This window comes from Haliotis cracherodii, unplaced genomic scaffold, assembly GCF_022045235.1.
Source record: "Haliotis cracherodii isolate W230 unplaced genomic scaffold, xgHalCrac1.p SCAF_3, whole genome shotgun sequence".
Classification (NCBI taxonomy): domain Eukaryota; kingdom Metazoa; phylum Mollusca; class Gastropoda; order Lepetellida; family Haliotidae; genus Haliotis; species Haliotis cracherodii.
The window spans coordinates 11,387,822-11,414,993 of NW_027266286.1; the positions used below are offsets into that span (position 1 = coordinate 11,387,822).

The window sequence follows — 27,172 nt, forward strand, 5'->3', positions numbered from 1 at the left end:
AGATTTCCCTCACAACCATACAGACACTGTTCAACTCTCTCTCAATCTCATTAAAATCAGATCTTAGTTTTCGCTACCGCTAAACAAAGCAAGAACTAAGATCTGATTTTAATGAGATTGAGAGAGAGTTGAACATTCTCTCATCAAGAGACGGAGCCCCTTTTCAGCTATGGCTTATGGAACTGATCTTATACAACAGAAGATCCACGAAATCAGTCACTAGTAAAATAAAATGTTCAACATTTCCTGGAATAAATTATTATTTACGAAAAAAACCAACCAAAAAACTAAAATTACCTAAGCCATCCGATACATTACGTGCGTTCGGCTATAAAACTGAGCGAAACGCTTCGCGTGAAGTGTAACAAGCTCCTCACAGCAATAGTTCGTTCGCGGAGCTCTATCGCTGTGATGTTACCGAGAGCGTAAAGAAGGTGTCACGCGCTGGGAAAGAGCTTGGAAGCGTCATGGTCCACGGGAGGTAACTCTTAAATTATATCCCTTCAATTCATGGCCGCGAAGTTTAGGATTTGTCTGCCGAGCAAAAAGAACGAATTAGAACCCCAAGGACCTTCATGGCGTGTGACACCCTCGTTGCACTCTCGGTAACATCGCAGCGATAGCATAGTGAGCTCTGCGAACGGGATATCGCTGTGAGGAGCTTGATTAAACCCCACTTGCTGGTAGTCAAGTCAAGAAATCACTCAGATGCTGGTCGGGCGGCTTTGATAAGCCTGACTCCAAGTGGTAAGTAATGAGAGAATGCGATGCATTACGCAAGTCCTGCGACCGAAAAGTGTTTCCTGTGTGGTGTTGGCTATAGCCTCGAGCATGTCAGCCTACAAGGCCTAGATCTAAACACAGTCGAGACATGATCACTGGAACAGCATGACAGCATCATTTCTCTTGAGACAGATAATCCCTAATCCCGACTAGGGTATTCTGTCTAGTACTCATTGCAATTTTAACAATGAGAATTAATCATCGGATCCATCATTTGATGAAATTAATAATCCCCATCACATTAACTTAATACATGGCATATAATGATTTCTTCCCACAGTTTATGACTTTCCTGCAAATATACTCTTTTTATGACTGTAGAATTTGGGATTCGATAACGTAGTGAGTTACCACTGTGCAAGCATTAGCAAGAATGGTTGCCAGGCCTCTAATAGATGCTTGGTCAACAGCTTGCTCCAAATTAATCGACGCCTGCGCATCTAGTAGCGGAAATATGGTATTAATTTGAATTGAGATGTATTAAATTTGTCATATCATGAACTTTTGATTATTGATTATGAGTAAACTCTTTTTTCCGATATTGAAAAGATGAAGATGAGGACTATTTCAACTCTAACTGGTTGTGTGAAGCAACTGATGTCACAGACTCCCAGGGTGTGTGCATCACAGACGCCCCGTGTACCCCCAATACTCACCCCCTCAGCCACCCGTGCCCCGCCCTGCTTGGTCCCACACCGATGCTACTCAGACAGGGCAAAAGCCTACCACGAGCGGCCATACATTCCGCGGCGGACCCTCATGTATGTTCCTGGACATGATGTGAAGAAGTTGCGGAAAGTCCCGAATCTCGGAGTGGATTGTGCTGTGTTGGAGTGCGAAGATGGAGTGGCTCTTAATAAGAAAGTAGGCAGGAATTTACCTGGGTCATTCTATTTTTTAAGGTCTTAGGACTCTAGGTGACAAAGTTGTAGCCCAAGGCATATGTGGCATGCTTCATTTGATCACAGGAAATTTACTGATGTAATATTATGACACCTGGTCAGAAGCCTGAGTCTGTTATAAATTGTGACCCACAAGGAGAAAAGGGACCTCAGGCTAAAAATAGTAATAGTCTTGGTTCTCAGGCACCACCCGCATCATCATAAAGTAAAACAATTAAAAAATCCTGATACTAGAGAACAATGTGATCCAATATAGCACACAGTTACTTCCCTTTACATGCGCAGTGCGTTACTACGCATCTCGTGTTATGGTCATGGTGGCAGTAGGAGTTTATATGCGTATTTATTTTGGGAGGCCCTTTTTCAGGTTGATCGTACACAACTGTTTATATGGTTACTGGTTTTTTTCAAAAGTCATTGCCTGAGACCAATTAATTTTTTTTTAAGCCTTATGTGTTTGGATACAATTGTACTATGAGGTGTTGAAATGGGGTTTAAAGTCGCGTCCATGATTATTGCACTTATATAGTGACGTGCATGTACGTGTGTGTGTTTGTGTGGCTGCTTGCACTAGTCCAGATTGATGCTTATTAATAGTGGGATTAGTGCTAGCTCACTGAGATACCATGCCGCAGTTTAACATGAATACCCCACTCAGACACAGTATACTGACTCCGAGCCGACCAGTCCTTGTTTTAGCCCCTGAATGCCGAGCGCCAGACAGGGTAACAACAAGTACCATATTTTAACGTCTTTGGGTAGACGCGGCCTGGGGTCGAACCCCGGACCTTCCGCTCTCCGGGTGGATGCTCTACCACAAGACCACGGAGGCGGTTGTCAAGTTAGGTGTAACATGCAAGCTGCAATGTTTTTGAATTTAATCAGTCAAACAGTCATACTGTTTTGCGGCCTGTGGGACCCACAGTGTAAATTATCGGCCTTGTAAAATCACAACCTTGCCAGTCTATTTATAGTTGTGGTTGTGTTTTGCCAGAGTGGTTGATTGTCATGTGAGTAACTGCTTGCTCAAACCAGTTGAATAATCTCGGGAATTCTGGGATAGAATAATTCATGAGAAATGTATACTTGGGGTATGGTGTAAGGTGATGTGACATAACCTGTCCTTGTTTTATCCACAATGTCTAGTGATGGGCAGGGTAACAACAAGTACCATCTTTTTACGTCTTTTGAAATGATGCGGCGATCTGCCACTCTAGCGATGCGGTAGCTTGTTCAAAGAAGCATCTTAATGGATCAAGTGAATCTGTTTCACTGATACTCTGCATGAGTCTATCACTTTATTTATCACGTGACATCTTCATTTCTTGACTCTGTGGTCAAGTGGAGCATCTGCCCGGAGAGCCGAAAGTCGGGGGTTTGATCCCCGGCATTGTCATAACAAAAGACGTTAAAAGCTGGTATGTGTTGTTATATTGCCTGACGCTTGATACTAAGGAGCTAAAACAAGGACTGGTCGGCTCGGAGTCATTATACTGTGTCTGAGTGGGGTATTCATGTTAAACTGTGGCATGGTATCTCAGTGGGCTAGCACTATGAGATTGGCATTAGTCTAGAGTAGTACAAGCAGCCACACACACGTGTATGCATGTCGCTAAATAAGTGCAATAATCTTAAACGCAATGTTAAATCCCATTTCAACTCACCTCACCACATTTCTTTAATTTATGTTTTAGGCTGAAGCTAGAGAGAACATCCGTCAGATGCTGGATGAAGTGGACTTCTCAGGTGTGGACTGTGCACTCCGAGTCAACTCTGTTTCCAGTGGTCTGGTGGAACAGGATTTGAAGGTCATCTTCAAGGCTGACCGGCTACCTCAAACAATACTCCTTCCTAAAGTGGACACTGTAGAAGATCTAACGCAGGTAAGTTGTGTGTAGGTGAGAGGTCAGTGTGTAGGTCATAGGTCAGTGGGTGGGAGAATTGTGTGTAGGTCATAGGTCAGTGGGTGGGAGAATTGTGTGTAGGTCACATATCAGTGGGTGGGAGAATTGTGTGTCGGTCACATATTAGTGGGTGAGAGAATTGTGTGTCGGTCACATATCAGTGGATGGGTGAATTGTGTGTAGGTCACATATCAGTGGTAGGGAGAATTGTGTGTCGGTCACATATCAGTGGATGGGTGAATTGTGTGTAGGTCACATATCAGTGGGTGGGAGAATTGTGTGTAGGTCACATATCAGTGGGTGGGTGCTGACTTTATGGTTTATGCATGTCATCTTATCCCAAATGCATAGATCAACGCTCATGATGTATTTACATTATTTACAGACCGCCGAAATGTAGTTGGAGTATTGCTGAGTGTGGCATAAACAAACAAAAACTACCAAACAGACAAACACAAGTCAGTGGGTGGATTAATTGTGTGAAGGTCACAGGTCAGAGGTTTGGTGAATTGTGTGTAGGTCACAGGTAAGAGGTTGGGTGAATTGTGTGTAGGTCAGAGGTTGGGTGAATTGTGTGTGGGTCAGAGGTTGGGTGAATTGTGTGTAGGTCAGAGGTTGGGTGAATTTTGTGTAGGTCACAGGTCAGAGGTTGGGTGAATTTTGTGTAGGTCACAGGTCAGAGGTTGGGTGAATTTTGTGTAGGTCACAGGTCAGAGGTTGGGTGAATTGTGTGTAGGTCACAGGTCAGATGTTGGGTGAATTGTGTGTAGGTCACAGGTCAGAGGTTGGGTGAATTTTGTGTAGGTCACAGGTCAGAGGTTGGGTGAATTTTGTGTAGGTCACAGGTCAGAGGTTGGGTGAATTTTGTGTGGGTCACAGGTCAGAGGTTGGGTGAATTTTGTGTAGGTCACAGGTCAGAGGTTTGGTGAATTTTATGGAAGACAAATTTGTGCACATCAATAGTCTACTGCTATGAAATATGTTGTGTCATAATAACTAAAACAAGCACACTGTGTGAACACACAATCATATGAACCTCCCCAAAAGTTGAAGTAGCTGCTTGCCAAGCGTCACAAAGGAAAATCAAATTATTTAAGTCAGTTTAACTAAAACATTGTTTCATTGATCCAAGATAAGGCTTTATCACAAAAAGGGAATCAGAGGCAGTTGTTGTTGACAAAAGTCTTCCATACGCTCTGATTTCCTAAATACTTCAGCAGTTGTTATTATATGTCGGAAGTGGTCCATCTCACATGTTTACAATTTGCATGCTTGGTCTTCATACAACTGCACTTCATGTTCTCATTATAAAGACGGGGCGGTCGGGGAGCCTACTGGTTAAAGCATTCGCTCGTCACGCCGAAGACCCGGGTTCGATTCCCGACATGGGTACAATGTGTGAAGCCCATTTCTGGTGTCCCCCTGTGATATTGCTGGAATATTGCTAAAAGCGGCGTAAACCCATACTCACTCATTATAAAAACACACAGACACTTTGTTGATAATCGATTATAAATCATTGTCGGTAGTAAGTATGTTCCCGTGTAAAAAAAGTCTATGTCCCTGTTGACACAAGTGTTTTCTGTCTCTTGCTATGTAAATATCATTCCACCTGGGACACAAACTCTACATGAAATAGGAAGCTTGTTTGATATAATTATGTGTCTTCTGCGTCCTGTAGTTCACTGACCTCCTGCGAGCTGTGACTGCTGACCGCAAGGGCTACTGTCCATACCTACTGACCTATGTAGAGAGTGCCCAGGGCGTCCTAAACATGCAGGACGTCCTACAGAAGGCCAGGCAATACTCAACACAGGGTGTGTTCCACATGGACGGTGTCGTGTTTGGCTCAGATGACTTCTGTGCAGATATTGGTGAGAAATTTGCTGATGGAACTTAATCCATTTGACAGAGACTGAATTTTGAATAATGCTTTTTATATTTGTGTTTGGCTTGGAAAACTACTGTGAAGATTTTTGTGAGACATTCGCTGATGGAACTTAACAGATTTGACAGAGACTGAATTTCTAGTAAGGCCTTTTGAATTTGATAAGTTCACAAAACCGCCTAGGAACTAATATTGTTTATGGCTATATGGAGGAAAGAACCATTACTGTGGCTCCTGGTACTTCTTTTGTGTCATTATCACAATCGACACACGCGTTGATGTTCTCCTTTACCTGTTACAAATAGTTATCAAATAATATAGAATCTGCTGAAACTAGTGGCAACTATCGACTACCAACACAACCAACACTGAGATCAACATCCAACCAAGTTAAGGCTTGTTTGTGTTTCATTTACACAGCATAGGATTGTAGAGGTTGAAATTATGAAGAAAATATATTGGACAGTGTACATTGAATTTTGGCCAAAACATTGGCACAAAGGGAAATTCTCTAGCAGCAGCCCCTTAGTGCCAAGAGAATTTCTGTAGCAGCCTTCAAAGGAAGTTGGCTTCAAAAATAGCATATGTGTTTGAGTGAACATTTGACTTGCCTTTGCATGTGTTTGTGATGGGTACCACCGGTGGGCAGGATACACTCACCTTTTGGCCAACACCTGGATTCATCAATTGATAGTCCTACCTAGACAGATGTTTATATAAGCGTCAGAGTGGGATGGTGAACATTTCTTGTGAATATATAAAGGGTTTTGTTGCTTAGGTATGGTATGTATTTGCAGAGAGACAACAGTGTATGTGTTCTCTGTACCAGGAGCAGTGAGGACGACTGATGCAAGAGAACTGACCTACGCCAGACAGAAGGTGGTGATGGTGGCCAAGGCGTTCCGACTGCAGGCCATTGACCTGGTGTTCATTGATATCAAAGGTAGTTCTCCATTATACTATCCTGTTGGGATTCTGGGGCCAAATAGGTCCCCAGTCAATGTTAGCTGTTGATGCCCCCGCTGTCCGAAACAACTGCCTGCCCACCTTATTTTGGGGAACATTTTCAGGAACAGATTATTTTTTTGTTTAAATTGCCAGGCCCCAAGAATATATCAAATTGTCCACTCCTCATAGGAATATAACACAACGTTTAGGTCACACCTGTTCTATTTTTTGTTTCACAGGCTCGATGACCCTTCTGAAAAGCAGTCTGAAAAGAAAGAAATTAAAGATAAAAATATTATTTTAATATGTCTGCTGCTAGTAATATAGATCCTCAATAAAAAATGTTATATATGAATTCCATTATACATTACTATCAGTGATTCAAAAAGCCAGCTGCAGTTTTAACTCAATGGTAGAATAAATAAATAAATAAATAAATAAATAAAAAAGCTTTTTATTATATTTTGACCAATATTATGTGGAAAAACAGGAATGAATCCGTCAAACATAAAATTTAAAAAGTGTTGCCTTAGTTTATTGCTGAAGATGTGGTCCAGGGTGTTACAGATATGGTCTCTTTCCAGACACAGAGTCTCTCCGACATCAGTCGTTGGAAGGGGCAAGGTTGGGGTACACTGGGAAACAGGTCGTCCATCCCGGTCAGGTCTCCACTGTTCGCGATGCCTTCACTCCGAGTGGAGAGCGAGTGCAGTGGGCGATGGAGCTGGTTGCAGCATTTGAACAGCACCAGGACTCGGGCAAGGTATGCAGGTCTAGATAGGAGGTATTGGTTAAATCTTGGACACTGGTCACAACCATGTGTCACATGTTTGTTTGTTTCTTGTTTAACACATCGCTCAGCAAAAGTCCAGTCGGCGGAATTCAGTTCCTGACGGCAGTCTGTAAATAATCGAGTCCAGACCAGATAATCCAATGATGACATCATGAGCATCGACCCATACAGTTAGAATACGATGACATGCATCAACCAAGTCAGCGAGCCTGACCACCCGATCCTGTTAGTCACCGCTTACAGGCAAAGTTTCATTTTATGACAAGCATGGATTGCTGAAGACCTCATCTACCGTGGATCTTCACAGGTTTTGTCATATCATATGTGGATATGTAAAAAATATGCATAAGATTTTACTGCTTTAATACATTGATTTCAATAATTTTTGCGTTTTGGGAGGTATAACCATAAAAAACCTGTAAATCCAGATTTACACAAAGTGTTCACACCAGTTTTTGTGTTTACAACTCTATAAACATAAAAATTGGTGAATTCAATTGTTATAAATAAACATGTCAACAGTTATAACTTCGCAGACTGCTTATGTAATCATTAAAACACAGTGAAATACACAACAATATGAAATCAGTGACATCTTTCAACACAAGTCCTGCTCATACTATTATCAGCCAATCAGGAAACATTAAAACACAAGTCATGTTGGCTCATTAAGTGTGATAGAATCGCTTGTAATTTATTTGTGTGAAAAGGGTTGGTGCTTAAGGTACACTACTGCCCAAAAGTTCATTCCCCTAACACGCGTTGAGAACGCGTGTAACACGCATGTGACACGGGTGCTCAACGGGTTGCACACGGGGTGAGCACCCGTTGGACATGGGTGTGCAACGGGTGTGCGTCGCGTGTGCAACCCGTTGCACACGCGTGTGCCACGCGTGTAACACGGGACCGGGTTCCAGTTGAAGTTGACAAATTTATCAAATGAATAGTGAGATAAAACAAAACAGTGAGATGTGAAATTTGAGTTAATGAGCGGCCATTGAGCTGTGCTCACCAGACCGTAAATACAAGGTCGGCCCATCTTAATTAGTGTTCGGTTGCTAGACTTTCATGGCATGAACCATTCCACTAGGGTCCAGTCTAGCCATTGTGGCTAGCCGACAGTAGAACAGTAGTGAATTTAGATGCGAGTTTATTGCTAGGGGAACCCCCGTGTTGACACGATTGTCGCGGGTTGGTAAATGTTCGCCATTAATAAAATGATTGTTTGTGGATTGCGAACATATTCATTTGCCCACACGAGGCATTCCATTTGATTGCAAATATAACGTTTTTCGTTCGCCAAATTTATGCTTTAGACAGTACAATTATGATATAGCCGTCACCACTACTAATGTCTCATTATTTCACGAAGGAATATGTCCCATTTCCCCACACCCCACTTTCTGTGTTGTATTTTGAAAGAATAAATAAAAGAAGGTTTTGTGTGGGACACTTTTATACTAATTATAAGAGGATGTTGTAAATGAATATGAACAGCCATGCTGTCTGACAGTTGATAGAATTTGAGATCTTCACAATCACCGGGTGTGACCATGTTGACAGAATCTCGTTAGGGTTTGTGATTTTTACATTTGCCCAATGACCATGGTGAGTATTGCTGGGGATACCAAACGTAACAGTTTATTATTAGAGGTTGTGAGTACCTATACCACGTAGATAGGATATCTTTAGGATTTTAATCCTTCTTTGAGAGGCATTTAGAAGTTGGAGTACTACGTTAGGAGAAGATTTATGGGTGACTTTAATCCTTTCTTTCTCTGTGGGTAATCCTTTCATGTTGATTGGAGGAAGTCACTCAACCAGGTCATGACAGGTCGTGAGTTTACTCACTAACTACTGTGAGCGTTTTTGGCATGACATCTTTTCTTGTATAAACATAGAAACGATGCTCACTCACTCACTGTTAATCTTATGCAGTTTGCTGGCAAAGTGGGGATAAACCTCAGTGTCAAAGACGATCAAATTTAGTTCGAATCCTTGTTTATATGTGACATCTCCCAAATGGGGACATTTTCATAAACTTGGCAAGTGATGATGAATTTTAATATTAATATTATTATAGTTTATGAAATTGTTAATAAAACTTTAATAAAATTGTGCTTCACTCTCACGAAAAATATATTGTCTGTCTGTAAATTTATATGTCACGTTACATCGGCATTTTTCAGTGATATTGGGACTACATGAAACATGGCTGGTTTTACATTTCTGATACAGGTGCTTGACTGACATATATTTATGTATGACCAGAACAGCAAATAAAGTTCTGGTAGATAGGTACCTCGGAGATTTAACGTGCGCTTTCCGACTTTAGCCTATCTCGCACACGGGGAAGCACTTATACTATTAGGGTAAAAAAGCGTAATGATTAAATAAAGAAGTGCAACCCCCCCCCCCCCAAAAAAAAAATAAATAAATAAATAAAAAAAATTAAGTTTAGTCCTTGTAGTAGTCTCTTGGTCAGCTTCTCATCCTGGGGGTCGGGATTCTGGTAGAGACTCTTGGCAAGGAGGGCGGCGGTATTGGCGACGAAGTGGTTTGAGGTCGGTACGCCACTACTCTGGAAGAAGTGGTACAAGTCTGTGTAGTTTGTGATGTCTTACTCGATGTCCTGTCCCCCCTTCTTGTGCACCATGACGAAAGGGACTCCTTGTTTGGCGTAGAGATATTCCTTTGGGGTGTTGATCTGGTCAACCTTGAGATCCGACCGGGGCTTGTAGTGGTTGATCGGAATGTCTGATTTTTCCACTAGTAAATAAAGTTCTTTGGTATGACCTCTTTTATCCCTGCTGACGTTATCCTAATGTTCAATTTCAGTCTGCCTCACCAAGCGTAAGAAAGCATTGTACATGATAAACCACACTGATGCAATTTTCTATATATATATTTGTAGATATGAAGCATTCTAGTTAATTGTGGATACACTGGGCAGACAGAATTGTGTTTATTTCCAGGCCATCCTGATCGTCGTTTACTACTATAAGGTGTATGGTTGGAGGCAAGATCAAAGGCGCCGCACAGCATTTATTAGATAACAGACGGGGTCGTCCGTTTCGCTTTGAACAACCACCCCACCTGTCTGTAGGAGTTATATAATCAGTGCGCAAATAACTGTGTCAAGTCCACTGCCGGGCTGATGCGGTGTCAGTGTCAGCGATGAACATGAATGCCCAAATCATAGACCTGTAGCACTCACAAGTTGCTTAGCCAAAATATTTGAAAAGTGTATATTCAATTCTCTGATAACAGCAAATATAACCTTAGAAAAAGATTCAACATACAAACAATCAAATGTAGAACACAGACCTATGCTTATTATCATTTCTTCTGGATATGATCAACCTGCGGAACCCTCTATCCGATGAAGTAACTAATGCTCGCTCATTAAAAGAAATCAAATCCTCAATTAATCGTTCTGATGCAATTATTAATAATTTTGACTTCAAATATTTTCATAGATCATGCCAAATTGTCCACTGTCGCCTTAGGCTCGGCTGCAGTGACTTAAACGCTGATAAGTTTAGACGACATGTATCAGACATACCAGACTGCACTTGTGGATATCACCTTGAAGATGCAATTCACTTTTTCTATAACTGTTAAAAAATACGATAATATCAGAAACACTGTGTATTTCTACACACATGGGTATGGTCTAAACATGATATTACATGGCAGTAGTTAAGCAGTTCTACAAACATGACTCTTCTTAAATCAGTTCATGACATCATTGTCAAAAGCAAAAGGTTTGAGTAGCTTAATTTTATGCATGTAGTAAAGGAAAACTGCATTACCTTATTTCACAGACACCACTTGCTTCAGTGTACTGGCTTCGTGTATTTCATTTGTGCATTTTGTATGTTTATGTTCATCACTCTCTTATATATATCCAGCTGTTGTTAAGTTGTTACCTGGAGAGGTATTACATAAGCAAGTTTTGCTTGTTTACCGATCCAGATTTCTTTAGAAATAAAAATACGTTTAAGCCAACACAGCTAACCCTAAAACACATGATTGTAAAGTATTCAAAAAGGAGTACTAATCTCTGGCTTCTTCTCGGGTGTCGAACTCAAACTCAAACTCATTTATTGTTAGAATAACATGACATACAATTATCTACAATTTTTATTATGTACAATTTAACAAAAATAATAAAAATAGGATACGTGGATACTAATACAATTTACCAATTGTATTGTACACATTGTTAAGGAATTTAGATAGGCCTTTTAGATTTCTTACACTGTTAGTGGTCATAATTTTCTTAAATGTTTGGAAACTTTAGATATTGCTTATTTAAGAGTTCATATCGCCGTTGGTGTAAAGCTTCACATCGGAATGAATAATGCAATTCATCTCCCACAGCGATAGAATCACAGAGTGGACACTGGCTGTCTTCCCTGGGAATGTTCAGCCATCGACCAGTTTCAACTGGTAATCCTTGGTTAGAAAGTTCTGAATTTTAGTATTGGGAGAAATATTGATTTTAAGAGCAGTAGATATTTCGCAAATGCAGGTTGATTCTTCAGGTAATACGACCTTTGGATTTCCGTTTGGGCTTACTAGCTGCCGTGAGTCAATTTGCTCGTTAACGCAACCGAGCGTGACAAGAGACTGGGCTACCAGTCTGCAAGGACAGCTAAATAAACTTACGCATTTTTGAAAACTGATTGGTTACCCGTGATCTATGAAGATTTCAACAAAGGGCGCATGGTAATTAATTTCTTCAGCCTAAACAAACAGACAAATAACGGCGAAAGCTCATCGGATGTCGTTATTTGGAAATACCCCTGATTGTTACAGTTTGATAATAAAAAAAGTATCGCTGATTGAAAGCATTTGCGGATTTCGGATTGCGTGGATGATACAATTACTACTCCCTTGTTGTCATCCACATTTTCTGGTATAACCCTACACTTCTGTATTTGTCGTAATTCACATGCTGCTCAGTTAATGAATTTATATTATGTATACTCAGTTGTAGCATCACTCAGATTACCGGATAAAGGTTCAAATTTGGTCTTTCTTGTACCTGGGGTAATTATTTAATCTAAATCCAGGTTTGAAGTGAGGTGGAATGTGAATTATGCACGTGGCAGCCCAGCAAGAGATGTATGATCAGTTGATTTACTTTTTTTGTAAATCAACTGATCATTCCCAGATATCAAAGGATCAACAGGAAATACGTTGATTGATTAATTACTGTTATCTTGCACAGTGGATATGTCAAAAGTAAGTGTTTACATGTGAAGGTAGGGTTACTAAACCTAGCGAATACACTCATATCATGGCGTGAAGTACAGATGTAAAAACAACATACTTTGTTCAAAGGGTAACCGATAATACACTGACTGGTTGTTCATTGTTATCTAACTCAATGTATGTTTTTAAGAACCGTGGACATTATAAAAATAGTTGTCACGTGGGCTTTCTCAGCTAACTTGGCACCTATGTGAAACAATTGAAACAAACTAAGTGATCAGTTAAGAAACAGACACGGGTTATAATATTCGATACATTTAAATAACGTTTAAAAACGATATATTTAAATATTTTGATATATTTCATATATATTCCAAATATTGTTTCCAAATAATTATTATCAAAGTATTTGATTCTCACATAGGCATTTGACATCGAATAAGTATTTTTGTACAGCTGCAGACGCAATGGATATTGTTCCTTTATGTTGATATTCCCGGATACATTATAACTTTGGTAGGTTGTAATAATGATATTTGCATTTTGTTTTCATTCATTCGCTGCAGCTTTGAACAGAATCATTCTTGTTCCTTTCCGTTTGGTTGGGAAGTTTTTCGATGCGCGATAGACGTTGTTTTCACAAATATTTTCTTTTGTAAGCGTGTATATGTTACAGTCAATGTGTAAAATATGATTCACTCAGGCAATTTATTAAATATCTAAATATTTCAGTCATTTTACAAATTGACTGAATAATCCATTCATTTATTTAACCGACTGACTAAAAATGATAAAGACGACCAAAAGAGCTTAAACACATCACAATATATTAATTATGCTAAGAAAAGAAGCCAAACAATACAGAACTGTACTTGGTGATGATATTAAACATAAACAAATATTTGGAATTCGTTATCATATTAATAAAGATGGACATATTTTTCAGTTAATTTGTAAAATAAACTGAATATTTAGGCGTTTAATACATTTCCTTAGTGAAATCTGTTTACATTTTGAATGTAAACATATACACACGGTAAAATAAGCAATGTGCAGATGAAATATTTTCTTTGTGTTGCAAGTCAAAATAGTGTACACGAAGATCGCACAATTACCAAGCAAGTGACTTATCAAAACTGCATCACCATTACCGATGCTCCCCACAAATATACCTACATTTCAAAAACTGTATTTCATTTTTGTTGATCAGTGTGACCATATGTCCTTCTACTTTCAATAAAAATGCGCTTACGAATGGCGAGCACAGGTCGCGAACAAGTCTAGATTTCTGCTATATCATCCGGGTACTCACTGAGAAAATACAGTAATGCACAGGTAACAACTACTCCCGCGGAATTGCTTTAGATCAGTGCTCTTTTGTACGTTGAAATACTATATATTGTGAATGCCAAAATGATGTATCAAGGATCAAGTAGAAGATACATTGACCGTTGCACTGGGAGTTTATTCAACAGACCGTGAAAATAACACTGCTGTATCTTATTATTTATTTTAGATGACGCAGTCAAAGCTCACTTCTCCTGGCGGCCATTATCGAACGGCCAGCTAAAACACAACCCCGCGCTTACGTCTACAGGTCTCTTCCTGTAGTACGGTAATTAGTATTCTCTCCCTCAAGTGTATCCTCAATGATATAACCCACCCTCATTAATTACATGCTGCTCTTTTCCAGCCTCACGGCTATGGAGCTGTGATAAAGAGTCCAAGTCATCACAAAGTAATTAGGGTCCAATAAAAACAATGCGCCGCCAAACCTCTTACATATTATCACTGAAAGTCGTACTGCAGACGGTTAATGTCAAATCACAATAAAAGCATTTCAATTGCAATAACATGTTCCAGGACCATGTATTCTCTTAACACCATCGGATTTAGAAGCAATGGTCGTATAAAACAAAACACATCTATTTGATCACAACAGTATTCATGTTATTCCCACAAAATCACATAAAGAAAGGAGACATTATACATGTGCATTATCATTTTTCGTCAGGATAACAAAATTTTCTCTCCTTGTTACCACCTCCAGGTTCAGCTTAAGACGGGTCCTCCTTTGGTCAAAAGTTTGTTCCCCCTCTAATGAGTGTGTCACGCGTTGCACACGAGTGGCGGATGGGGTGCACACCCGTGTGCAACGCGTTGCATACGGGTATCACACGCGTGACCAACCCGATGCACACTGGTTGCGTAACGCGTTGCCCATGCGTGTAAGGGGAATGAACTTCTAGGCAGTAGTGTACAGGGCTCGATTTATCTATATGAAACATGCACTAGTGCAACCTATTCTTAAAAAGTGCAACCGTCACGCGGAAGACCCAGGTTCGATTCCAGACATGGGTAAAATGTGTGAAGTCCATTCCTGATGTCCCCCGCTGTGATATTGCTGGAATATTGCTAAAAGCGGCGTAAAACCATACTCACTCACTCACTCACTCACTCACTCACTCACTCACTCACTAACTAAAAAGTGCAACATATTACACAGTGCTATATTTGACTGACATGGAAGGCGGGCTTACTGTGAAAAGCACCAGGCACACTGGCGTTCCGGCACCAAGGGTGTGTCAAAACAATTATAATTTGTGACTAACGCTTACTTTTCCACAGAACAATGATCTTTGAATATACTCAGAGCCTGTAAGCTTCATGTATCATAGCACATCACAATTCCATGTGTGGTTATGCCCTGTCACGACATGGGGATTTTGGAATGGGTGCTGTCTGTCTGTCCATCCATCTGTCACATTTCGTTTCTGGAGCATAACTCGGAAACTGTTTAATATTTTATCATGAAACTTTGCATATGTATTGAACACATGCTGAAATGGTGCCATTTGATGTTTTGGTATTTCTGAAAAAATAATTGGTGTTTCCTTGGCAACAAACCAGACTTATACTTAAAGATGCGAACCATTCGTTTCTGGAGCTTAACTTGATAACTCGAAAACGGTTTAATATTAAATTACATATATTAAACTTTGCATATGTATCTTCATTTCTGAATCATATATACATAATTTTTTTAATATATTCTCCATGACATTTTATGCCCAAATTAACAGAGTACTGGAATTGTCATGCTATTTTGGATTTCCTACAAAAAGATGTAGCCAGGGTTGTCTGAAAACTGTTACCATAATGTCCTTGTTAAGATGACAAAAACAATTAACACTTGACAAAGGAACTTGTACAAGATCTATGTTGAATGGTGAAAAAAACAACAACACAAGCCACAATTCACAAGTGGCACCAGAACCAGCCTACCTCCTTCCAGTGGGATTAATCATTTTTTTAGTGTTTGCAGTAAGGTTTTTCCAAAAAAGTTCCAGTGAATTTGTCAAGACTGGTGCCGTAATGTTTTTGTTCTGGAGTTACCTCCCTTTCTCAGTAGCTATTAATTACTTTGTGAACAAACAAAATGTCCCCCATGGCAGTGCTAGTTATAACGCGGTTTTCTTAAAGTGGAGAATATATGGATGTCAACTTCTTTATTATGAGGAGTACAATGTTTCGGAGTGTAAGCTTACTCCTTCATCAGGTGAATGAATGCCATGATGCAGAGAGCATATATATGTACATGTAAGGACAACAAAATTAATTAGATAATAAAAGGTGCTGTTTTCTTGTTTATAATTTGTCACATTTTCTTGGGCTTGACGTCATCAAACTGTGGGTACTGCAAGATTGTATGCACATGTTTCAATTAGGTTTTACAGCAATACATCATTGTTTCACTGAAACTCCTGACAAGTCCTGAGAGATTTGAGATTTTATTTGTTTTTATTATTATTTATTTTAGACTAGTGAGGTCTGAGTTTCGACTTAGACAAGTTTATGGGACATGGAGCCATCCTGGTTTTGTCCAAGTAGATTTTCATGTTAACATGCACCTGGTGCGCATTAAATAAAGTTTCTTAAATTGATCTCTGACGTTTTCCTCCTCGTAAGCCAGGATAAGCTGAGTTTTGACCTGGCAATTAACCCCCTATGACTATGTATGTGGTCAGCCCACTGGCACGTACCATTGTGAAGAAAGGGGTAGCAGGTGGTCCGGAACAGGTAATAGGATGTATATCTAGTTCTAGTGGTGTGTTCAATACCACATAATAGTATGTGCCAATGTGAAGTACCTAAAAGTTGGAAATTTCTTAGCAATACATACAAATTGTGCACAAATTTGCGAAAAAACAAACAAATCGAAATTGTCATGTTGGGATTGAAACAATGGACGATTTTGTGATTTACTTCGTCTAATGAACTTACTCTCAGTGATGCCTTTTGCTCCGAGGCACTTTAGCTTAGATACAGACCGACCAGTGGCAATGATGGCTTTTGAGATTGCTTGAGATATATTTGTACATTCTTTCTCCATGTAATTCATGACATTGTAGGCCTGTTCTCGAGCTTGAGAATGTATGAATTGGCCATTCTCACTTACTTGTGACATGTTTATTTGTTTGTAACTCACTTCTATCAAATGACTTTGACTTCTGGTATCGACTTGTCACACCTATCTGTTAGTAGCCTCATGTGTCACGACCTGCACAACATGCATACACCCTCTCTACCAAATAGGTTTGCACAAATTCTGTGCACCACCTATTTGTCTCAAATGTTTTGCGAGTTGGTTCAACTTATCCTGGCTTACCAGTAGGTGCAGGGTTAGAAACTAACAGTTTTTGTCCACAAGTCCTTGTAATGATAACATATAGCAAAACCCTTAAAATGGGCTAATTTCCACTAATCCTTAAGATACCTTTACTATTGGGCAGTTTGGTAAGGACTGCAGGACTAGTGCCAATTTCTAACGCTGAGGTGGACATTTTGATATCAGGTTTTCCGAGTCTCACAACCTCACCTGTTCATATGGTTGACTCTTAGGAACCACCTGTAAGATGAGGAAAATAATGTTGCATGTTCTTTATTTTCAGACCAATATTTTGTCTTGTCTTTCAGATATACTCGTCATCAATATATCACTAGTTTGTATGAACTACGTTCCTCCACCCCCCTGTGAATAGATAGAGCTGTACTGCATTGTAGTGACGCGTGTGTATGTTAAGTCAAGCAGTGAAATAAGGCCATGCAGAAATGATGGAAGTCCAATAAGCCCTTTAATCCTTGCATGGACTTTTGTGATAACTAGTGTTAGGTGATTTTGACCCAGTGTCAAAGTTTGTGGCTGCTTGGCTGTAGCTCAAGTTCCACAAGAATTATTTTTTTTGATTGTTGCTGTTTTGGGGAATTATTGCTGTTTATGGAAATTATTGCTGTTTTGGGGAATTATTGCTGTTTATGGGAATTGTTGCTGGTTATGGGAATTATTGCTCTTTATGGGAATTATTGCTGTTAATGGGTTTTTTGTTGCTGGTTATGGGAATTGTTGCTGTTTTGGGGAATTGCTGTTGCTTTTGGGAATTGTTGCTTTTTATGGGAATTGTTGTTGGGAATTATTGCTGTTTAGGGGTACTATTGTTGTTTGGGGAATTATTGCTGTTTATGTGAATTGTTGCTGCTATTGGGAATTATTGCTGTTTTGGTGAATTATTGTTGTTTATGGGAATTATTGCTGCTTTGATGAATTATTGCTGTTTATGGGAATTATTGCTGTTTATGGGAATTATTGCTGTTTTGGGGAATTATTGTTGTTTATGGGAATTATTGTTGTTTATAGGAATTATTTCTGTTCATGAATACATGCAACTTTTTATGGATAGCAACTTCTTTTATTATTTGTTACGACGTTTCAGAACAACTTCTTGCTTCATCGGGTGAATCATTCTTATAGCCCTGACAAAGAATAAAAGAAGTTGCTATTGATGTAAGGGAGATAACTCTCAGTCCGGAAGTTCTTGTGTTATGATAGTAAATCGTATCAGAGAAGTTGACAGTTGTAAGTATAGAATTATGTCAGTTGTATCATGAAATTCTAACGAATAACGTTTACTTGAAGCAGCGAGTTGTGTTGTCTTATTACTGCCCAGAAAAAGTGTCATGTATTCAGTTTCTTCCAACTTCTAAATGTCTATCAAAAACTATTACTGTTTAGCAGTGTAATCTGAGTGTGCTAATTGGTCAGAGTGCTCGCTAGTTTTTGTCAGGGGACCTTGCTGTGGCTAAATCTGTTGGTAATAATTAGTTACTACCCTACAATGCAATCATATATCTTCACCAGTGATGGAGGTTGGTTGGTTGGTTGGAATGTTATGTTACATAGCACTCAGCAATATTACAGCTATATGACGGCGGTCTGTAAGTAATAGTGTCTGGACCGGACAATCCAGTGATTAACATCATGAGCATCGATCCACGCAATTGGGATACGATGACATGCATCAACCAAGTCAGCGAGCCTGACCACCCGATCCTGTTAGTTGCCTCTTACGACATGCAAAGTCGCCTTTTACGACAAGCATGAGTTGCTGATGACCTATTCTAACCCGAATCACGTGTCTCAATCATAAGAACATGAATTTTCTATGTAAACACCAACTGGGACTATTTGAACACCTAAAATTAAAATTGATAACCGAAGCATTGTTGACTTTTACGGCAGGCATGGTCCCGGTGATGGAGGACCTGGGTATGACCATGACAGATATCCTTAGATATGATATATAGGAGGAAACAGTTCTTAATTTTATTCATCAATGAAGATTGATGTCAGCTAGGTACAAAGACAAATGAATATAAAATTACAATCTGACAACCCAGATGCTATTTTGTGCTTGTCTGTTAGCATGGATAATTATGAGGGTAGTATTATATTTGATTAAAATTGTGTTTGAAATTAAGGCGTATTTATGGTTAAAATGAGCATATATGTAACAGAAACGTTTCTTTTTTCATTTTGGGGTTGCCCATATGACAACAGAACAACGTTTTAATATTTGGCTAACACAGTAATTTGCACATGAAGGCTTGGAGCCTTTCTGAATCAGTTTCTTAACTTGCCTATGAACCATGTGAATAAATTAGTTCTTGAAAATTCCTCCAAGCGAAAATAAAACGTTATTCAATCTCCCTCACAGCTCAATAACACAGATATGATTTTACATATTTCAGGGGGCCTTCACCTTTCACGGAAATATGATCGACATGCCTTTACTACTGCAAGCCAAGAATACCCTGAAAATTGTAAAGAATATTGAGTCATCGGATTCCTAGCAGGTTATTGTTTGTGTCTTAAGTAAACTTTGAATGTGTTGACATGTAACATGTAGTATTTATGGCAAGTAAAATATAATATAGATTATTTTTGTCTTTAATTATCCCTGTGTGATTATTATTGATGAGATGTCTAAATCCTCTTGGTGATTCCAGGGTAGAAATGGTTTAAAGTATCCCAAGTTTGTGTAAAAGCATGCTGGGTTACAATGTGTAGCATGGCTGTCAGAATGCGTTGTCATGTTTTGCTTGTTGTTAACACAGCACTTGGCCACACCTGGGTTTCAGCATCTTCCCGAGGCAAGAGATTTAACTGACTTTAAAAGTAGAAACTGGCCTTTTATAGTCAGTTAACTCACTTGCCTCGGGTAGATGGGGTTTCAGCTATGTGACAGCAGCCTGTAAATAATCGAGACAAAACAGTGATTGATATTATGAGCAATGGACAAAGTCATCAGGATAACAGGATTGACATGCAGTCCCCATTTACTAAATATTCCACCCGTGTCGCATGTTATCAGTTTTGGCACGTCAAACCAGGGGTTGATGGTATGATCATCGTAACATACTGTTAAGGTATGACAGCACACAACCCTCCATCTCATGGAGCCTGAACCCCCAATCCCATGTTAGTTCTTATTGTTATCATAAGTGAGTTCAGTTTTACCCAGCTTTGAGCAGTGGATTCACTCACATCACTGAGGATCAACTTGGTTTTGAAGAAAGCTTGAAGTGATGCAGGTCCCAGACGTTCCACTTTGCTTCAAACCTATGAGAACAGGTTTGGTGCTGACTAACCTAAATGCTGGGTTTTTATGGACGGACCAGGATTTGAATCCTCGATCCCACATTTCTGGCAATGCTATGACGTAACTCTGCACAGCAAATAGCGCACGCTCCGGCGCAATGGTGACACAACACACTACTGCCACAGGCTAATTTGCATATCACGTGACCGGACTTTTGTCGTTTGAAAATAAGACGCTTATTCTGAAAACAACAGACTGGCCTGACGCAAGCCTTTCCGTGCGCTTTTCCTATTGTTTTGCATAATTATATAGATATGCTACTACAACTGCGACAGTGAGGTGCATGAGAATATATCTTTATGGATCAAAGTGACTATAATGCTAGCTCTCCGTTGGTCTTCGATGACAGCACGTGGAGCTGTAAAGCCATTGTAAACAATGGATAAATACACAGATGGCCACACATTCTAGGACACATGTTTATCTAAATGTATAGATGTTTCAAGAATGAATCCTATGTCAAACATGCAATACCTTGAAAGGAGTGTGTACGATGAATCGTCTAATGGCGCTGCCCGCTGGCAAAGGCTCTATGCTGACCGCATGGAACTCTGGGTAGGAGAGTGCAAACGGCCGTGCATTCAACATGAGCAACCTTGTACTGTGCAGATTGTCTTGGCCAAGGCGTATAAATTCTCTTTACTTAGGGAGCAGTCTAAAAATTCAAAGTTTGATTAAAAATACTTCAATCCTTAATCCTTTTGAGACATGCCCCAGGAAAACCCCACACAGTTGCGGGAATTTAACTTTTGGGTTTTACCAAGAATAGCACTGCTGTTGTAGCAGAGTTTTGTACTTTAACTTAAAAAAACAACAGTTTGTATTTTAAAAAAAGGATACATGCAGGGATGCGTTTAAGTCAATTTATAAATAATTTATGTTATAGATATCGATATATGGGTATTGTATGAGTGTTTCATGCAGTTTTTACAGCTCTTATTGAACACTGTTTCAAACAGGATTTCATTTAATGTTAGAACATGAGAAGACGATGTCTTTTCACTAAGAATTTCATCGATTGGACATCAGGGTCCCGAGTGGCATCAATCATGACCAACATTCACAGAACCTTAGCGCCTAAAATGTTGAAACAATATTGTTTCCATTACTGTATTTAATATGACTCGGAGGCCTTCGCACGTGCATTTTGCTCTTTTGCGACTCGTGTTTTGAATTGCATGTTCCGGGGCGAGTATACAAATCATTTAGGACCAAGTCGAGTGTATCGTCTTTACACAACTTGCCAAAGTTGGTGGTCAATTAAGAGCAAACAACTGTTCGTTATCAAGAAAAGAAAATGATTATTGTCTATTCGTTTTAATGTGTAGAACTACAAAATAAAATGCATGTCACTTTCATACATGGTTTTACTATAGTTGTTCTGTTAGTAAAATACAAACATAGAATATATAGGGTAGAATAGGTCTTCAGCAACCCATGCTTGCCATAAAAGGCGACTATGCTTGTCGTAAGAGGCGACTAACGGGGTCGGGTGGTCAGGCTCCTCGCTGACTTGGTTGATGCATGTCTTCGTATCCCAAATGCGTGGATCGATGCTCATGATGTCAATCACTGGATTGTCAGGTCCAGGACGCCGTCATATAGCTGTAATATTGCTGAGTGCGGCCCAGGTCATGTTCATGCCACGGTGGCAGAACACTGTATTCACTGGCCGTCGGTGCCGACTTGAAATCACGCTAAAGACACACGTTTGCCTCAAATTGTTTTGTCATGAAAGGCAATAATAGAAATAAAACCATCGTCATTGCCAAGTGGCGTTTTAATGTTCATTTAGTTAATGCCCGGTCAACAGAACCATGGTTTAGTTTTGTACATGTGGGAGGCGACGCAGGTCAGAGACGTTGACCTTTCCGTTCAACTCACGCGCTCCCGTCATTCGTGACCAACTCGTGTTATTCCGGGAGAAGCTTGCAGGTTACGGAAAGGGACGAGTGGTGACAAATGGGGCTCCTGTGTGTTCTGCTGACAGCAAGGACCAGGATTCCTGAGCTCGCATGAACCCCGCTCAATATACAGCTTAGTAACTCCTCACCCCACCCTAAATAAACGCCCCCACCCCCACCCCCACCCCCCCCCACACTCTCCCCCCAACCTGCGCCCCTCCATCTTCAGTATTTGACACTTTGAAAAACATGATAATTAACCTTCAGATCACCCCCCCCCCCCCCGTCCCCATCTAATTTATTATTTAAATCAAGTCTTCAGTCCGGTCTATACAAGATATCCCGGGACCGATCCATCAGCGGCAGGGCCACCGGTTTATAAACGGCTGATGCACACAATATATAGCACCTTCGGGAGCTAGTAAATTTCTATCCTACAAAATATATTCCGCTCACGTGAATGCTAGTTCCAAAAGTACCGGTTTGGTTGTTGATCAAGCTGTGACGGTGTATTTTGTCACATGGGAGCATGATGTTCGCAGGGAGGCATTGGGCACCGTTGATGTTTCTACATAAACAAAAGCATCTATAAGCGGATTTTTATCCACCACACTGTTACAAGTTAAAATGCGTCTCAAAAACATGAGAAAATGGTAACAAAATTGTAATAAATTAAACCGTTCATAGCTGCAATGATGAGTTGCATTAGATATACAAAGTCCGTGACAGAGAACTTTTAGTTAAAAGGAATTAATAGAGAAAAGACATTTCACATTTATCACAAGAGTATTCTGGAATTTCATATTTATCATTGGATTGGTTCCATGTTATCGTCTATTAGTTAATCAATCAGCATAGAGGTAAGATACTTTTCATTTGTAGAATCCGGAGTGAGTCACAAAATCAATAGAGAGATGATCAATCTGGCACATTGGCTTCGTTATTTTTCCGAATACGACACACGTGAGTTCATGGTCCGATCAAATTTTCAACGAATCAAACTGAGGCATTGTGACACGTGACAAAGAAAGGTTAGTCTCGACTCCTCCAAAAAGATACGTTCTGCACGAGTAAAGTGGCGCGGTTCTGGCAGTGACTGAGGCAGATCGATATCACTCTGTTTGTCCAGTCTATGACGAGTCTAACCTATCTTCTGTAGAAGTTGTATTTGAAGATGGACTGGAGCGTTATTAAAAGTATGTGAGTATAACCCATGTGCTGTGTTAACTATTTCTATGTAAGGGCCGGTACATGAATGTTAATGGAGACAACTCGGAGTAAAAGTCGATAGACCAATCACTCCTTGACTAAGATGACCCGATTCTGACCAAGCCAGTTGCTAAGTCATGGCTTACCTTATCTATGACGACACGGAACGACAATAAACTAGTGAGTGAGTATGGTTTTACGCCGCTTTTAGCAATATTCCAGCAATATCACGGCGGGGGACACCAGAAATGGGCTTCACACATTGTACCCATGTCGGGAATCGAACCCGGGTCTTTGGCGTGACGAGCGAACGCTTTAACCACTAGGCTACCCGACCGCCCCTCAAGTTAATGCACTGGCTGGATTCGGAGGTTTAATCGCTAGCGCCTCGGTTCCATAGAACAGACTCGTGAGGTATGGCACGCTGCTCATAATATCAATCATCGGCTTGTCTGGTCCTGACTCGAGTATTTACAGACAACCGTGATATTGTGGACTGATCACATCACATTTTTTTATGAACATACCTATTGTGTTTTCTCCAGAATAATGTTTCTGGTGTAAATCTAGTTCCGAGAATGTTAGCCCACAAGAGGTTATGACGTCACTATATCACACGGCATAACTGCATTTGATAATTGCAATAACACTGATAGTTATAATAATACTATTGTCTTGGTTATTGGCACTTCTTAACCAAGCAACCTATTCCGCAACAGAATAGAATGTCACACGGCTATGTTAAAGCTGTTGTTACCACTGCCACGTACTATCCTGAGGTGAGGTGAAATGGGTTTTAACGACGCGTCCGAGATTATTGCACTTATATAGCGACGTGTGTGCGTGCGTGCGTGTGTGTGTGTGTATGTGTGTTTGGCTGCTTGTACTTGTCCGGACTAATGCCGATTTACAGTGCTAGCACACTGAGATACCATGCCTCAGTTTAGCATGAACACCCCACTCAGTCACAGTATACTGACTCCGAGCCGACCAGTCCTTGTTTTAGTCCCTTAATACCGAGCGCCAGACGGGGTAACAACAAGTACCATCTTTTAACGTCTTTTGGTATGACGCGGCCGGGGTTTGAACCCCGGACCTTCCGCTCTCCGGGCGGACACAATATCCGAAGGCAGTAATGGCGTTACAAGGTTACAGCATGGCCTTTGTAGTGAGTGAGTGAGTGAGTGAGTGAGTGAGTTTAACGCCGCTTTTAACAGTATTCCAGTCATATCGCGGCGTGTCAGCTTAATGTGGGAGGAAAGCCCGAAGTGATGCAGGTTTCAGACGATTACTCAGCAATATTCCAGATATATGACGGCGGTCTGTAAATAATCGAGTTTGGACCAGACAATCCAGTGATTAATATCATGAGCATCGATCCACGCAATTGGGATCGATGACTTCATTTGAATGAACATGAATAAATTCACTTTACTTGATTGACATTTATGCTTTTCTAATCTATAGTGAAGTGGAGACTCGCCTAGCATGACACGTGGCATGTCGCTTTGGGCGTCAATCAGCCATCCTAAAATACAAATGACGGACAGGCCAAGCTGTGTCACTTAATTATATAATTGAACTTTTATTGTGTGACGTCAGTGCGCCAACAGTTTTTGACGATACCATTATAACTTAATGATTTAACTTCCTTCTTCATATTTCTTTATGCTTATAAGTTATTGAAATATGTATGCACATTGTAAATATATATATACATAAAAGTGAGTGAGTGAGTGAGTTGGGCTTAACGTCGCTTTTAACAGTATTCCAGTCATATCACCGCGTGTCAGCTTACTGTGGGAGGAAAGCCCGAAGTGATGCAGGTCTCAGACGTTTACCACTTTGGTGAAACCCACGAACACGGGTGTGGTGCTGACAAACCTAGAAACATAATCGGGGTGAACCGGGATTCGGCAAACTTGTTCCTGGATTGAATCTAATATATTCTAAACACTAACTCACAAAATAAGCCTATCTAAAGTGTCACGGATACGAAGAGTTTCTTCAGCAGAAGAAGTAAGTTTTGTTTAACGCCGTTTTGAACTTTGTATCAGTTAATCCATGACGTTGAACCTCAATGGTGGAAATGATTGGTCTGCCAGCGATCGGGGACTTTTTAGTCTTTCGGAACTCAAGAACATGCCGAAGTGTCAGGAAAAGTACCAATTTTCGCAAACTACTCGTAAATATACTATTAAAAAAAAAGAAACGCATAGCCCGTATTTGCTGAGAAAATGTTGTATATTCAAACATGAATAACTTGGTAGGAAACGATCTTGAGTACATGAAATTTTACATCCGTTTAGGAGAGATCAATGTCTATACAATGATGTCCATAACGTGAGGTAAGGCATTAACAATATTCCTCAAACGTGAATGGAGTATCAATATATGTTGTGCCCACCGCGTGCACGAATAACAGTTCTCCACGCCTTGTCATGGACTGGATGAGACGCTGGATAACGGCCTGGGGAATCCTCCGCCACTCCTCCTGCAGAAATGCAGCTAGTGCCTGGATAGTTTGGGGTTGATGTTGACGCTGACGGAGGCGGCGATCAAGTTCATCCCACAGGTGCTCTATTTGGTTAAGATCCGGGGAACTGGACGGCAAAGGGAGCACGTTGACATTGTTAGCAGCGAGAAAGGTCATTGTGACACGTGCCGTGTGTGGCCGGGTGAAAGGGGGCATAAGACTACTCTCTCCTATCCCCACTACTCAAGTAAACGTTAGTGCATAGCACAGTGCAACCAATGTGGATGTCATGATTGTGTCTTCTGTTCATACGAAATAACGATGACATGTATGTGTATTAGATCACAGTTAACAGTGAGTGAGTTGGGTTTATCGCCGCTTCTAACAGTATTCCAGTTATATAGCGGCCCGTCAGCTTAATGTAGGAGGATAGCCCGATGTGATGCAGATCTCTATATGGTAACATCTGGGTGAACTACATGTATTCTTGAACCGTGAAGATCCAGGTTAGAACAGGTCTTCCATGCTTGTCGTAAGAGGCGGCTAACGAGATGGGGTGTTCAGCTTAGCTGACTTGGTTGATGCATGTCATCGTATCCCAAATGCTAGAATCAATGGATTGTCTGGTCCAGGCTCGATTATTCACTGACCGCCGTCATGTAGCTGGAGTATTGCTGAATGCGGGGTTAAACAACAGACAGACACAAAATCAAAAATCTACTGCGCCCTGTAGTTCACTGACCTCCTGCGAGCTGTGACTGCTGACCACAAGGGCTACTGTCCATACCTGCTGACCTATGTGGAGAGTGCCCAGGGCGTCCTACAGAAGGGCAGACAATACTCAACACAGTATGTGTTCTACATGGACAGATACTGGTTAGAAATAAGCTTACCTTAAGGGACTTTTTTCATAACATAAACCAGCATGAATACGAAAAACAACTCTTTTGCCAACACTCCTATTGGTCAACTCCGTCGTCATCCTAGGAAAAAAAGGCACCGAATACCTGCCAGTTTCCAAAACTATTTCGGATTCAAGACAGGTCTGTCTCAAGATACTCAAACGTGGCACACTTCTGGAAACTCATTAGTACACTTACATGTGTCATAGGGCCGCTTCTTGCTGTTACCTGGGGCGTTCGGGT

General features: G+C 40.5%; 1 protein-coding gene across 2 annotated transcripts; it reads left to right on the forward strand.

Moving 5' to 3' along the window:
- The first annotated feature begins 507 nt into the window (after positions 1-507).
- LOC139474235 (citramalyl-CoA lyase, mitochondrial-like) lies at positions 508-19,650 on the forward strand. 2 transcript variants are annotated; one of them, XM_071257158.1, is made up of 8 exons: positions 508-747; positions 1,333-1,647; positions 3,380-3,568; positions 5,271-5,463; positions 6,307-6,420; positions 7,010-7,188; positions 17,419-17,444; positions 19,528-19,579. In XM_071257158.1, coding segments are annotated over exons 2-8 (1,017 nt in total). In that variant the 5' UTR covers positions 508-747; the 3' UTR covers positions 19,529-19,579. The 2 variants fall into 2 exon arrangements, with proteins under 2 accessions (XP_071113259.1, XP_071113257.1); XM_071257156.1 differs by lacking the exon at positions 17,419-17,444 and having other exon boundaries at positions 19,528-19,650.
- The last annotated feature ends 7,522 nt before the right edge of the window (positions 19,651-27,172 follow it).

Bases quoted from the DNA above. Each gene is read 5' to 3' on its own strand.
- LOC139474235 (XM_071257156.1), top strand. From the start codon at position 1,333: ATGAAGATGAGGACTATTTCAACTCTAACTGGTTGTGTGAAGCAACTG. The intron at 1,648-3,379 runs GTAGGCAGGAAT...TTTATGTTTTAG, and splicing joins GAGTGGCTCTTAATAAGAAA to GCTGAAGCTAGAGAGAACAT. The intron at 5,464-6,306 runs GTGAGAAATTTG...TCTCTGTACCAG, and splicing joins TGACTTCTGTGCAGATATTG to GAGCAGTGAGGACGACTGAT.